Source organism: Microtus oregoni, unplaced genomic scaffold (assembly GCF_018167655.1).
Source record: "Microtus oregoni isolate MIOR12 unplaced genomic scaffold, Mior012 000011F_ref0000422, whole genome shotgun sequence".
NCBI classification, from domain to species: domain Eukaryota; kingdom Metazoa; phylum Chordata; class Mammalia; order Rodentia; family Cricetidae; genus Microtus; species Microtus oregoni.
This window is the reverse complement of record NW_024543070.1, coordinates 52,144,271-52,160,061: the sequence shown is the minus strand read 5'-3', so window position 1 is coordinate 52,160,061 and position 15,791 is coordinate 52,144,271. Positions and strand designations below refer to the sequence as shown.

At 46.8% G+C, this 15,791-nt stretch overlaps 1 protein-coding gene across 1 annotated transcript in view; it reads left to right on the top strand.

The window, feature by feature from the left end:
- Positions 1-8,892, top strand: part of Sfxn1 (sideroflexin 1) — a 41,679-nt gene extending 32,787 nt beyond the window's left edge. Inside the window, exons 9-11 of the mRNA XM_041660593.1 lie at positions 5,683-5,732; positions 6,237-6,284; positions 6,967-8,892. Of these exons, the coding sequence (XP_041516527.1) occupies positions 5,683-5,732; positions 6,237-6,284; positions 6,967-7,063 (195 nt within the window). The 3' untranslated portion in view covers positions 7,064-8,892. The remainder of the gene's footprint in view (positions 1-5,682; positions 5,733-6,236; positions 6,285-6,966) is intronic.
- Positions 8,893-15,791: the final 6,899 nt, after the last annotated feature.

Below are 15,791 nucleotides of genomic sequence, written 5' to 3'. Positions count from 1 at the left end.
TCTTCATGTCAGTACCTGGGATTGAACTCAGGTTGCCAGCAAGCATCTCCTACTGGCCCATCACTGCCTTCTACCCATCTTAATTTATAGTTCGCAGCATGGTTTGTTTCCAGTTTGGAAGTATCACCTCACTTTCTCTTCACTCAGAAGCCCTCCATCACAGGAGCCAGAATAGTTAAAGATCATTCCCAGAGCCTCCCTAGGTACAGGGAGTCTGGTTGTAGCTGCTGTCCTCCCAGTACAGAGTCTGGTTGTAGCTGCTGTCCTCCCAGTACAGAGTCTGGTTGTAGCTGCTGTCCTCCCAGTACAGAGTCTGGTTGTAGCTGCTGTCCTCCCAGTACAGAATCTGGTTGTAGCTGTTGTCCTCCCTAATTATGGGAAGTCTGGTTGTAGCTGCTGTCCTCCCTAGGTTCAGGGAGTCTGATTGCAGCTGCTGTCCTCCCAATTTCAAGAAACAGGTTGCCTTGAAATGGTCAAGACTAAGTGTGCTTAAAGGACCCGTATGTACTCACACTCCCAAGTTCAAGGGTCAAGTTCCAATTACATATTATCTTTGCACTTGGGGCTCGTTTGATAGTGTGATCATTATTCAAACATACACAGGGGCAGAATTTATCAGTGTTCTTATTTGGAGTTTGGAGTGTTTTCTCATCGTTTTTGGAAATACAGATTTTTTTTTTTCTGTGATAACCAAACCCCTCTATAAACATGAAACCCATTGAACAGTCTCAGCTTTTTAAACACCACTTGGGGAACATTCAGCATGACTCATCTTCCCCCACATCTTATCTTTTTCCAAGTGGAGGGCCGGGAAACATGCCAGCTATGGGCAGGTGACTCATGAAAATCCCTCCAGCTAACGAAAAGTTCCCTGACTAAAACACGGTGCGTCATCTTGAAGAATAGGCCTCATACTCTGCAGGCTGCCTGGCGCTTTCATTGGGAACAGAACTGATAGATGTAGGTCCTGAGGTCCGGCTTGGAGCTTCCAGTTCTGGATCTTTCCTGTTGCTCTAGTCACACTGCAGTGTGTACCCGGAGGCTGCTTCTGGGTGGTTTGCTAATGGATGAGAATGTGACATTCTTTACTTGTTCACAGACACTATTTACTCTTGAGCCCTCTGCTGGGCGCCTGTGGTCAGTGTTCAGTACCAGAGTCACAGAAGCAGGGCATGAGCCTGGCTCTCAGACTGGAGGAATGAGGGTCCGAGTCAGTGGCCACGGCACAAGGAGATTTCAGCGTGGGCCCACAGAGAACACAGGGGAGCTGTAGTTGGTGTAGACTCACAGAGGACCAACCGGCAGGTGGCATGTGTCAGCAGAAGCTTAGTGAGAACAGAACAGGGCTCTTGGGGATTTGTGAGTGGTCAGGTTGTACATAGGGAAGTGATTCTACCCTCAATGCAAATTAGCTCTCCATGGTTCATGAGATCTAAATCTAAAAACTCAAGTATAAAAGAAAATATCATTGAACACAGGGCTTGGGCAAAGATTTCTTGGATACAAGACCAAAGGAAAAAATGAAAACTCAGACTACTTCAAAACTTTTTTAAATTCTGTCTTTCAAAAACTAGACAGAGAGTGCAAGATGAGAAACCAACTAGGTGTAGCAAGTAGCGAAGCAAGCCGTTTTGGTCAGAAAATAAATCAAGAATTTGTAAAGAACCTAAAACCCCCTGCAGGAAAATGGCAGGGCAAAAATGGGCAAAAGTTCAGCAGAGGCACTAAAATACACAATAAAACATAGAAAATGTTTCCGATCTTTTAGTCATTGGAGAAATTAAAATGAGCTGCTGTTAAATACCTGTCAGACAGGCTACAGTCAAAAATTGACAAACAGAAGAAGTAGGTACTGTGTGTAAATCCCTAGATCCAGACCTGGTGATGCTCGCCTGTAAGCCAGCAATTGGGAGGTGGAGATAGGCAGGTCAGGAGTTCAAGGTCATTCTTGGCTCTGTAGTAAGTTTGCTTAGGCCAGCCTGGGCTACATGAGATTCCGTACAAAAAATTAAAAAATAAACTCAAACCTTAGGAAACATCAACCAATACATAGTGAGATCAGAGCTACAACTTTGGCAGGGGACAGAGACCACAAAAGGAGCAGAATCCCAAAGGAGCTAAAGGAGCATGGAAAGCACTTACCATGAAAGATGGGCTCGTTATTTTTATTGATGACAGCATCATAACTGTGATATGGGTCACAAATTACATTGTACACATTAATTTAATGGGAAAGGGGCCATTGGGAGAAAAGAATTGAGACTCATATTAACATTGAGATACATATCCGTGTCACTGTGTATCCCAAACCACATTGGTCTGAAGATATATACCTTCTAAACTTAGTATGTCATTTTCAATTCATTTGAAGTTTTTTGTGTATTATACCTCCTTTTCATACAGTCTGTTAAGCAAGACATGTCCCAGACATCCTCAGTTCAGCCATTTCCTGGCCTCAGATGAAATTCTTTCTGGGGAATAGGCAGGATGGGGTAGTGAAGACAGAGTCAAGAATGGGGCCAGTGATGGATTGGGTTTTACAAGCAAGTCAGAATTCTCCAGAGTTCTTGTCATTATGAAGAGCCCTCAAGCAAAGCTAGCCTTTAGCTTATGTGTGTCCATCCTGAGGTGACACACAAGTATACTCTGGAATACATCTGGCTGTGTTTACTTAGGCAGACAAGAGGCCAGTAGAGATGCGGGGACTGGTCTTACAGGCTCAAGTTCATCTACCCAAATGAGCTCACTCAACAGTTAGCCTGGTATGGCGGGGGAGAGGGTGTTCAAGACAGGGTTTCTCTGTGTTTCTCTGGCTGTCCTGGAACTCACTCTGAAGACCAGGCCTTGAACTCACAGAGATCGACCTGCCTCTGCCTCCCTTCCTTGAGTGCTGGGATTAAAGGGTGCACCACCACCGCTCGAGCTTGCGGTCCCATCCCTAAGGCTGTGTGTCACCCTTGGTGTCTCATGTCCAGGGAGATCTGGGTGAGGATTTATCATCACCTGCCAAGAGACCAGCCCTCAAGCAGGTCAGGTAATAAAGAGGAGGTATGGAGTTGGCACAATGATATACATGAAACTTTTTTGAGGGCCAACACTTAAATCTTCATTTTATTTTTCACTTTCTGCTGTTCCTGCTTTGTTCTTCTACCCTGTTGTTTTCATTCTTCTTCCCTGACATTCTCCTACATCCTTCCTAACATTCTCCTTCTCCATCTTCCCCGACGTTCTCCTTCTCCATCCTCCCCGACGTTCTCCTTCTCCATCCTCCCTGACGTTCTCCTTCTCCATCCTCCCTGACATTCTCCTTCTCCATCCTCCCTGACGTTCTCCTTCTCCATCCTCCCTGACGCCCTCTTTCTCCATCCTCCCTGACGTTCTCCTTCTCCATCCTCCCTGACGCCCTCTTTCTCCATCCTCCCTGACGCTCTCTTTCTCCATCCTCCCTGACGCTCTCTTTCTCCATCCTCCCTGATGTTTTCCTTCTACATCTTCTGGGGTGTTTTCTTTTATATCTTTGCTTCTTTTTCTCTTATCCCTTTTATACCTCCTAAGACAAAAAATTTCTAAGAAAATATGGCCTCACAGCCACAAGTTACATATTTTCCAAAAAACAAATTAAAATCTTTATACAGGAATAAATCACATATGATCACAAGTGAAATGTTATTCTTAGAAGCCCACAAATAGGTAAACATTTTTCTTTGTATTAATTTTCCCGCCATAGCAATGATTCTTTTATAATTGATTAACAAAGTCTGAAGCAAGCTAAGTGTATTTCAGCCAGTTCCCTTTGTACTGGCAGGCAATTTGCAGTTTCAATGTAGCAGATTCCTATCCTATAAAACAAAACTTTAAACAAATGCTCAGCTAACCATCTATTTTCTATACACACAATAGGGCCATTTAATTTCCTTGCGCAATTTTGTTTTTTCGAGGTGCATACCGGGGCCTGTGGTTAATTCTGCAAATAACATGACCAAGGAACCCGGCTTTACCTTGGGTGTAGGAACATAACTGTTTCCTTTACTCATCAGCCTGGTTTCCACAGACAGAATTCATGGATTTATAATGCATGAAACCTCTTTGTTTTTATTCTCCGTATTCTGCAAATCTTACATCTAACAAAGGGGAAGGTGACTTTTAGCCATTTTTGCTCTTATTGGAGCAATTGTCAGAATGACCTAAACCATGCCCCTAATCATCTTTACTAACTGTTCTAACCATCTGTATCTATTAGGCTAACTCAGAAAGTCCAGTTAAATCATAGATCTAACTGATCATTACTCTGATAAAAATCATCTTCATTATGATCTGTATGTGAACTGTCCAGTGAGGAATAGAATCTTCCCCAGAAACAATCACACTATACTGGATACAGTGGCATCTTTTCATATAGTAACCACACCGTGCCAAATAGAGCAGGAACAGGGCAGCAACCCACAGGAGGAAGCGCAGCAGAAGCCAGGGACATTCTGCAAACAATCCTCCTGGGGCTTTGCCTATCCAGGATGTACCCAGAGTAGCTTTGCTGTCCACTGGGCTGTGTCCCATAAGCTCCATTGCTGGCTGCAGCTCCTCTGACATGGCCACCAGCAATCTCCCTGTGTAAATCCCTCCTTAAACAGTCATTTGTGTAGAGGTGGAGAAGTGTATGTGTTGAAATCATATAGCCCAGGGAGCTGAATTTAGAATGTATGCTAGTGAGTGCCCAGACAGCCTGGCCCGAGGATGCATTTTTCAGAACTTATCCTGTCGTTATGTGCCACATGATAGTAGTTTCCTCTTGGAGGTTAACCTCCCCTCCCTCTGCATAGCCTACGTGGGTTGGTTTCATTTTGATGACGTTTTCTCCTGCTTCATTCCCTCTTTCCTTCCATCCCTTTCAGCAAAGGAGTCTCCTTGGGCACCAGGGTATGCCTTCTCCGCACGTTATCTTGCAACACCTTGTATGACTCGGGGCTGAGGTGGCTGATTGCATCCCAACCAACTCACAGCTCGTTGCAGAAGTTTCTGTGGTCTTACTGAGATAACCCTGTGTTTTATGTTGTGTGTTTTCCTTTTTTAAAAACTAAGTTTGCTTCCTACAAGGCCGACCTACTTGCTCACGACTAGCAAAGATATCTTATTCTGGAAACAGTTTTAACTTGACAGCAACTGCATTCATCAAAGAGTGTGTACAAGCAAGTGGAGGGTGGTGTCTACTAAGACTCCTCCCACTCTGCTAGGCTTCTCCCACTCGGTCACCGTCCTGGGTTCCTGGCATGTCTTCCTCCTCACCTTTAGAGGGACTGCTTATTTTGCATCCTAACAAACCCTGGACTCTGCCTGCTTTTTCCACACAGTTGGTCAGTGCTGATGGGGCAGGAATCTAGTGCAAGTTCATGTGTCTTCCAGCTTGCATGTGGGGCCCTTCTTCCTCCCTAGCAGCAGATAAGCCATAATTAAATGCTAGCTAGTTCCCTACCTCATATACACAGGTGAATAACAATCGGGATGGCTGTTGCTTGGTCATTCATAGCTCAGGGCCGTGAAGTCAGGACTAATTGGTGTGGTAGTGTTGCCCAAGGTCTCACTAATCCCATTGCGCTGGGTTTTATGCCAAGGGGATGCTCTTCAGTCAGCAGGAGAGACTCTTGAAGAACCACACAAGTTCTGACACCTGTGTGTTTTTCAATACAGAGGTTCCCGTGGATGAGTGCACCAATTCAAGTCACGTTGGTTGGCTTTTGGTAAGTGGAAATGAGCCTTTAAAAGCATAGCTGCTGTTGTTATTGTTGTGTATGTATTTATTCAGTAGGTGTTATATGTTCTCTCAGAAATCACACTTACATAAGTCATTTTGGTGCCTGTGGGAGTTTGGGTGACAGAAAAGTTTTGAAAATGGCACCAACCCAGAATGCCAGCAATTTGTGGCCCCAATTATTAAAAAGATGAAAACTGTCCATACAGGAACCTCCACAGTTAGGGCTATTTGGGTGTTCCCACGTAAACTCCAGTTACCCCTTTGTTCCTGGTGCTTTTGTTTACCATTTTGGCGATTAAACATTAAATATTCGTAAGGCAGTTCTGTGCTCTAAAGAAAAGAGGTTGTCATATATCTATGACATATATATATATATATATATATATGTATGAGAGAGAGAGAGAGAGAGAGAGAGAGAGAGAGAAAGAAAGAGAGAAGCCGAGAAGTGACAACTTCAGCCAACTGACCTGTCTTTCTGTTTATTTTGAAGTTTGGTGTTCGCCACCCCCCTTTGCTGTGCTCTGTTTCCTCAGAAGAGGTAGGTGGTGGTTTGTTTGTTTGCTTGCTTGCTTCAGAATTATTGTGAATTTTGATCTTAAAAATGAGCTGGAGAGACAAGTGAAGATAGTTGATTTCAATCAGGTCTCTAACGGGCCAGGAAAACCTCTAAAAGGAAGAGACTTGGGCAGACAAGCTCCGGTCTGTGGGGCCTCAATACTCGCTCTACCCAGTTCTCTCCTGCCCCCTACTGTTTCATTTGAGAACATTTTAGCCTTTGTAAGAGTCGGGTTGCCTCGTGCTCATTTTGCTTCTATGACCTTTAGCATGACTCATTAATGTCACTGGATCCACAGACAAGCACATCTGTGTTCATTCATGAATGGGGTTCTGTGACCTCAGCTCTGCCCTTAGCTTGAGTAGCTGCTTGTGACACGCAGGTCTGTGCATGTCATTGCAGTGTGCTTACCAGCAAGGAGACAGTTTCAGCTTGAAATAACAGAGGTGAACAGGCTTAGCAGTTGGCTTCTTGCAATTCTTTGTTGTGATGATTGTTTTCATGGCAGGAACAGAATGCTCCTTTTGTAGCCATGTGCAGCCTTCCTGGTGTGTTCATGCACACCAGACCTGGGTCTCTGAGCCTGTGTCCTTTCCCTGCCCTTTCTAGTTCAGGGTCCCTTCTTTGCCCATGTGATAACCTTGTTCCCTCTGCCTTGTCCCAGTTCCATGTCTGTGACAAGCTTGGAGGATGAGTTGCAAGCCAGCATCCAGAGGAGTCATCCTGAATTACAGCGTGTGTACTTTAACAAGGGCCTGTGAAGCCACGATCAAGCTCTGGAGGCTCCTGCCATCATCTGTGGACCTCCCGAAGCCACAGCAGTGAGGAAATCCCGTGTGACGGGCACTCCCAGTTACAAAAGCCTCTAAAAGATCTGCGTTAGAATCAAGCTGCCCCTTGACACAGCCCCCAGTGCGGGTCAGGAGCCTGACATTTGAATCATGTTGTAATTTACAAACATACCCTTCTGGTAGACTTTAATGACATCATTTGTTCAAAGCCCTCACCTGGAGCTTTCTAAAGCACTGGTAGGCACAGCTAGGTGCTCAGTAAACATGGTTGTCAGTCATTGGAAAGGTTACCTGTGCAAATACCGATTTCATTTCCACTTCTGCCGTGAACTGGGAAATCCACCAAAGGTCTAAGACTAACTACACAAGCGTAAATACTAAGGAAACTTTGTCTCCGGTTTGGCAATGGACCAGTTCATAGCAGATGGTGAGGAGACTTGAGGTTCAGAGGGTAAACACTCCATACACCTTCCTGAAGTCAGCCACAGAGCAGGGTATGAAGCCGCCCCTGCAGCTGAGCATGTGTTCATGGTACTGGATTCTCTTGGTTAACTTTCCAATTTGTCTAATGTTATTATGAAATTACTAATATGACCTCAAAGGTATTTAAGAATCATGAATTTCCATCAAATAATTAACCGAAATGCCCAAATGCTATTAGGAGTATATTGGGTTTTTTTAGGACCGTGAAACCATAGTTCCCAGTCCCTATCTGCCTCTCCCCTTGTGTGTGTGTTTCGAGAAGATACAGAGACAATACATGAACAAGTCAGCAACAGTGAATGTCGTGTTGCATTCCACTCTGTTTGAAGACCCCGAAATGACGGGGCATGTCCACATCTCTCTAGGAATTTTACATGCTATCTGTTCAGTGTAGCTGAGGTCGTGTTGGAAGTCCATAGATGTTCCGTGTCAGTAATTCCAATTCAGAGGTTTGTAAGTGGAAAAAAAGGAGCTACCCAGTTTCTGTAGATCCTTTTTCCCAGTAATGTGTCCAGACTGAATTTCCTCATAAAGAAAAACTGGTGTGCCTTGTGTCTGTGTTTCTGTTTTCTCTGAAAGGATGTATGGATCTGAAGCTCTCAGCCCTCCCCGTGCTGCTGGAATCTTCTGTAGAGTTAAATGCCAAGCTACTTGAAATACAATGGCTTCCTGTGACATTCTGGCCTTGGATGAGCCTTGTTGCCCTCAGTGCATCTGTGTAAATGGTGGGAGAGCTTGGAGCTCAAAGCAGGGCTCACAAGGTGCTTACAGGACATTTCCACGGGAAGCTAAAGGCCTTGAGGTCCGCCCCACCCGGCTCATCCCTGAGCCCTCACGCCAGTGCACACTCAGCTCTGAGAACATGAAAACTCAGTAGCTAGTGGGGAGACAGACACACTCACCGAAGTGTCAGCCCAGGTGTACCGAGGAATGCATAGTCGATGTGGAGCTGGGCTCTTTTCAGTTTATTTTTGAAGTTTTGGCCTCTTAATGCTTTTGTATAGGAATACTCACTGTGTGGTTTAATCATGATTTATTAAAAAAAGAACAAATGAGCAAAAATTGGCAACCTTTGCTGGTCTTTTAAAAGCCTGTTTTTTCTGAAGACACAGCCACACGAAGTGCAATAAGGTTGTAAGGTGACTAGTTAACATTTCTTCAATGTGAGACAGCGTTGTGTGTGTGGCTGACTAGCAGCTATCAGTATTAGTGAGGTGTCCTGCCAATGTCACAGCCAATGTGTCATTTCAGTTTAACTGGATGAAATGTCAAATAAATGCAGAATGAAAATAAACTCTCTCTTTTATTTGCATGCAGTTTGAGTGTAACAATCCGTGCTGCCTTTCATCTGTGCTTTATCAATAACTCTGAATGCAATGCTCTGTGTGACCGGCTGTCCCTTAACAAATAGTGTGTTTCTGCTTTAGGTTGCTGGGCTTCCACCCTCTTGAACCTCACAGGAACCCCTGTGAGACAGTACCCTGTCTTCATTGCAGACATGTTCTTAGACCCCCAAAGGAGCCCTGAAACAGGTCCCTTTGAAGAACAGTTGTTAAATTTCATTGATGAGTTAAGCACAGCAAGTTTAACAGTGATAACAAGGACAAGCAAGAAAGGTAAATGATGAACTAATTTATACATGAGTTATTTAAAACTCATGGGCTGTTTATTTCTGGAATTTTCCATGCAATCATTTAGACTATTGAGGATAATGAATAAAAACAGGAAAACCCAAAGTGCAAAGAGACTGCTGTTGACAGAGGCCACTAGTCTGATTGTGAGCCTGGAGGGGAGTGAGTCTCTGCTTCAGACCTCAGTGCCCAGTGCCACCGGGGATGCCCAGGGCAGTTTGTTCTCATTGTCTCTCTTCCTGCTTCTGCCTGGGAATCCAGGTATAGAACTCTCAGCTACTTCTCCAGCTTTCCCACCATGATGATAATGGTGGGAAACGCTTTCTTTTGTAAGAATTGCTGTAGTCATGGTGCCCTTCACAGTCAAACTCTGGTCATCAGCACTGGCTGCAAGCACCATTGCCTACTGAGCCATCCCGACAGTCCCAGGGCTGAGTGTTTTAGACCTGCACCGGTTTTCCTTCTGTAGCTCTGTTCTCACCTCATTGATTATAGTCAGGAGCATGGGGTCTAAGAGTCAGAAAAGCTGGGCCCAGCCTTCGTTGTTCCCATTTATAACATGGATGTTTTTTGACTAGTGGTGTTCTTTGTGTGTATTGTCTTCCAATCACTGTAAGAACTACCTGAGGCTAATCTAGTAAAAAGAAAAGGGTTACTTAGTTCTAGTCAGTGGTTAGATGGCCTTGCTGTTCTTAGGCCACTGGTGGAAGTGGGGGCTGGTGATGTCGGGGCGAGGCTGCTGAAGTGACTGGGAAATGCAGAGAAAAAGATAGAAGGCCCCGCAGTCCCTTTCAGTAGCGTATCCCCAGTGACCTAAATATGACGCCATATTTTATAGGTTCCACCACTTCCCAACAGTGCCACCTGGGAACCTGATCTTGAACAGATGGACCTTTGAGGTGTGTGTACTTGTGTGTGTGCATGTCTGTGCATGTGTATTGATTGTTTGGAGAAAGTAACTGGTGCTACCTCCTACAGTAGCTGTAAATATTAAAGCTAAGCCCCTGTGCGTAAGTTATCATGGTTCCTGGCACAAAGTAAACAATGCTTGAATGGTTTCTGAATGAAAAAAAAAAGAAAGAAAAAGGGAAAGGACATGACTGTTGCTAGGTATGAGGAGGAGAAAGTCTATTATAGATATGAGGGAGTCCAGAGTGGACATAACTATAGCACACACCAAAAAACCCAAAAACCCAGAGACACATATTGAAGTTCAACTAGAAAAGCAAAGCAGCCAAGTCTCTAGAGAAGCCGTACCTCTAGCAAGGCTGGCCGACTGCAGACTAAATAGCTCTCTCCCATTTTCCATTCCCTCTAGTGCTGGGATTAAATGTGTGTGACTCACTAATACTAGGATTAAAGGTGTGAGCCACCACCACCTGGATTTGTCTCAGCATTGATCTTGTATAGCCCACGGTGGCCTTGAACTCCATCTGCCTCTGTCCTCCAAATCCTGGAGTGCTAAGTGCTCAGCCTCCGACCATACTTGAACACAAATCCAACTTGTAGCAGATATATCATCATCCCTCAGCTACAGTCTATAAAACTTTCCTGCCCTGACTTGGGCATGCAGCTTCTCTGGCCTCCATCTCTGGGGCTGGAGAACCCACTCAGGTGTTGCTTTGCTCAATATACCTGTAGTTCTACTTTTTCAGTTCAGCTTGATCTGGCTTACTTATAGTCGCGATGGGTAGGGGGCAGAAAACGTTCTTGTGGGGGACTCCCTCTATCTTTCTCTCCACCAGACATGATCGACTTTCTACTCAGGGAAGTCCATTTCCCAGCCGCTGTCTAAAGAGGTACCGGGTGTCTCTTCCGGGTATCTAGAACCCCAGGATCCCCTGCCAGGCCACACCATGCCAGGGCAAGAGCGTTCCATTGCAGAGCAGAGACAGTCACTGTTGCAAGGAGCCTTTGGGTTTGGAGACTACCAAAGGCTACTCCACTGCTTAACCCCAGGTTATTGAGTGGGATGCCTGCCCTAGTCTTTGGTCTCCTGCACAGGCTTGGAAATGGGCAGTGCCAGGTCTAAACCCAACCCTCAGTAACCTCTGGGGTGTCGGCTGTAAAATGTATCCATATGCCTGGCCTCATTACATGCTAGGTAAGTAGTCTAAATGGCCACCAGAGGGCACTCTTGACTTCAACATCCTCCATCATCCACCAGCGTTTCCACCAGTTTATGGACAAATTGTCTGAGCTCCCTTATGTGCAGGTTTTGGGGTTCTGCTCTCCCATTCCTCCTCCTGTAGTCAGTGCTCGATATGGCAGGTCTCTCGCTCGCTAGGGCTGCGATGTTTCCAGACACCCTTTCATCTGGGGACTTGGACCCTGAGCCCTATCCACCCCCGAAGGAGCCACCCGAGTCACTGGCACCCCCACCCTTTCCGCGAACCCTGCCTGTCCCTTCCCCTCCTACACAGTCCCATGCTCCACCCAGTGGCCAGCCTTCTTCCTTTTACCTGCCCTTCTCCCTCCCACTTCAGGACAAAGGTCCATCCTCCTCCCTCTTGACCACCTCCATCTCTTCCTCCTCCTACTGCCTCTCCTTCTTCATCATCACAGGCCCTGCTCCACCCCCCCCCCCCCACACACACACACACACAGTCACAACCTTCACCCTGGTCCCAGTCCACACACCAGCCTACCCCTCTCGACTCCTTCCCTGTGGCTTCTCATTCATGGTCTTGGCAGACTCCTGCCCTCCTCTGCCCCCTTCGTGAAGTGGCCAGAGCCGATGGAATTGTCCAAGTCCACGTCCCTTTCTCCCTTCGGGTCCTCTCACAGACTGAAGGTTCTGCTAATCTTTCTGCCTGTATCAAAGAGTTCGTCGTCTTTCCTATGACCTGACCTGACATGATGTTTATGTATGTCATCCAGGTCCCCACCCTCACTCCCAAGCTCAGATGGGTTCAGGCAGTGGCTACACAGTATGCAGACCAGAGCCACCCAGTAGACAATATGGTCCCTGTGGGGGACATGGCAGTGCCAGCTACAGAACTCAACTGGGATTACCAACCAGGTCAAAATGGCTGCCAGGGGAGGGATTTCAGGTATGGAGATAGCCTCGAACAAAGTTGTTTATTTTGACAAGCTCCACAAGATTACATAGCAAACTGACAAAAATTTGGCTGTTTTCCTAAAATGATTACAAGAGACCATGATCCAATATACCTGCCTTGACCCAGCCTTTCCTGCTGGAGCTGTGGTCCTGGCCAACTGTTTATTTCTCAGTCACTGACAGATATAAGAAACTTAAAAAGGCTGAGGATGGTCCCCACACAGGAGTTGGTGAAAATGGCTTTTAAGGTTTTTAATGCCTGAGAGGAGGTGCCCGAGTCTTCCTAGCAGCCTCAGCTATAACACAAGGGCACACGCTAAGCTCAAGTGTTAACGGCTGTCCTGAGGCCAGTGGTACTCCCACAGAGGAAACATGGGAAATCCACAAGGCTCCATCCCACTGGGGCCTGCATCAAATGTGGCCAGGAAGGCCGACTGGTCCCCAGGCTGCCCCAACCCTCAGGCACCCTTCAGGCCACATCCTGTCTGCCAGCAGCCTAGCCGCTGGAAGTTAGAGAGCCACCACGTGGGCTCATCCTCCGTGCCATGCCACGGAGTTCCATCCCCACCAGTGCAGGCATCTGAGACTCTTCCAGCCTCTGAGCTCCTCAGTCTGGTGGCAGGCTGACGGCATGCAGACTCAGAGACTCCCATAAGACTCGCTGAACCCCGGGTAATGCTACAGGTAGCAAGTAAATCCATCACCTTCCCAGTGGACACAGGAGCCACCTTTTCTGTCCTGACCTCTCACTCAGGTCCCATGGTTCCCTTCTTTCCTCCATGATTTCTGTCACTTTAGCCCTAACTTTGCCATCACGGCCAAGTCCCTGTACCAAGCATCCAGACAGACCCCCTTACTCACCCAGCTGCCTTTATTGTGGGATGCCCTGTGAGACAGTCCCTAGCCTGACTCTCCTGAATTCCACCTCCCCTACCTCCTCTTTACAGACAAAAAGGTGGGAGTGGTCACAGGAGTTCTAGCCCACATTGGGTTTTTGTTTTCTTGCCCAAACAGCTAAACCCCACCGTGTATGGATGGCAGCCATGTTTGAGAGCCCCAGCAGAGGTGACCAAACTCACCTAGGAAGCCCTCATGATCACCCTGTTTCAGCCAATCTCTGTGTACTCCACTCATCTTCTCTCAGGCCTTCTGCATCATTCTTTCTTTTCCTCCTCGGGCCCTCATGGATCCAGGTCTTTCATTTATTATTTCTAGATAAACCCCAAATTACCTTGGCCTCTTGCCCTGTCCTAAATCCTGCAACCCTTCCCCTTGTCCCTTTCTCCTCTGATGCCCTCCTTACTCCTGCCCAGGGCTATGGAGGCCTTATGCTCACTCAACTTGGTCTCCTAGAGCAAACCTTCCCAGACCCCAGCTCACCCTCCTTGTCGATGGAAACTCTCATACACAGATGGGGAACCTGCCAGGCAGCCTATGCAGTGATCGCCTCCACTAAAATGGTTGAAGCAACCCATCTGGGAATAGCTGAGAAGGTGTGTTATCCCTGGGACTCTGGTGGCGGTGGAGTGCAACTGTAGCGATGGTCAAATTGGTCCACGCCCAGCCTCTTCCGGAGCAGGATAGAGTTAGACAGAGGTGATTCACTGGAGCACGTACTGTCCTTTCTAAAGAGATGTGAGGCTGAGGAGTGGATTGACATGTGCACTGGCTGGTTTTCTGTCAACTTGACCCAAGCTAGGATCAAGGAGAAAGGAGCCTCAGTTGAGGAAATGCCTCCATGAGATCCAGCTGTAAGGCATTTTCTCAATTAGTGATCCACGGGGAAGGCCCAGCTCATTGTGGGTGGTGCCATCCCTGGGCTGCTGGTCCTGAGTTCTCTAAGAAAGCAGACTGAGCAAGCCCTGTGAAGCAAACCAGTAAGCAGCACCCCTCCATGGCCTCTGCATCGGCTCCTGCCTCATGCTTCCTGCCCTGCTTGTGTTCTTGTCCTGACTTCCTTTGATGATGAACAGCAATGCTGAAGTGTAAGCTAAATAAACCCTTTCCTCCCCAACTTGCTTTTTGGTCATGGTGTTTCAATGCAGCAATAGAAACCCTAACTAAAACAGCATATCTAGTGTCACTTGGTCACTGAGCCTCTTGACCCATATCTGCCCAACTCTTCCCTATCTCTAGTGACAATATAACTGGCCATGGTGCTGCACTCTCCACAGTAACTCCCCCAAAGGTTCCCACGAGCATTATTGCCATTAAACATAAGAATCGTCATAAGGAAGTGATAATGACCAAAATAACAATAATCATAATAATAATCATAATAATGTGAAGGCGTAAGTCACAAACAATCCCACACCAGTTTGGAATTATGATTAATAGAATGGTTATTTATTTAAAGGGAAAAACTTACAGATCACCGTCCCAGACAACAGCCCTCTGCACAATCAGGAAAGGAGTCTAGTCGCCGGAAGCAGAGTCGGAAGCCAGAGAGAGAGCGCGGAGGGAAGTGGCTGCTTTTTTAAAGGGAGAGAGACCACGCCCCAAATGGGCTGGTATCTCAGCGGCTATTGGCTGAGGGAGCGGAAGGAGCTCCCGCAACAATAATGAAGCAAGAAAATATTCCAAGGCTAAGGAGATGGCTCAGTCTGCAATGTCCCTACCATACAAACATGAGGACCTGAGTCCTGACCCCAGAACCCACATAAAAAGCCAGGTGAGGTAGGCTGCGCCTATAATCCCAGTGCTGAGGAGGCAGCTAGGCAGGCAGGTAGGTCCTTGAATCTCATTGGCCGACCAGCCTAGCCTAACCAGTGACTTTAGATTCCCTGAAAGACCCTGTCTCAAAGGATAAAGGCAGAGAGCAACCAAGGAAAGATACTCCAAGTCCACTTCTGGCCTCTGTAAGCACAAACACATGTGCACATACACACATGTACATGCACACACAATAGTAACAAGTGCACGCAGCACATAACACGCCAAAAGTAGAAAATTAGTTTCCCACAGACCTTACCTGAAACATCCAGAAGACCTTGAAGGGTCTGCTCACATGGATACAGGGTTTCAGTGCACACCCAGTCAAAACCCAAGTTTAGCATGGCCATGTCCCATACATAGCGGGGCAATAGGATCAATGGTTGTCAGAGAGTGGTCCCTGGAACACAGTGCCCCATCCCTGGAGACTGAGAACTGCTTCTTGACTCAGGTGATCCCAGGCAGCTTTTAGCAACCCCCCTGAGGGTTCTGACAGACGCAGGCCTGAGAACCATGGGCTGAGAGAATTCAGGCTGTGGCAGGACAGACTGACTTGGATTCAGCTCAGCCCCTTCAATTGCAGCAGGCCAAGTTCCTCAAAGCACAGTTCCCGAGGCTGTAAAGCAAAGACAGTCCTTGCTTCCCTGGGCCATAATGAGGTTCACACAGCACGCTGCTTGGCACGGTGTGTGTTCGATACTCAGAATTTCATAACGTTTCGTCTGCAGCCCTACTTGGAAAACAAGCACGCTCGACTGCAGAGTGCAAGGTTTGACAATTTTTCTGCAAGGGTTTGACAGTATCTGTCAAA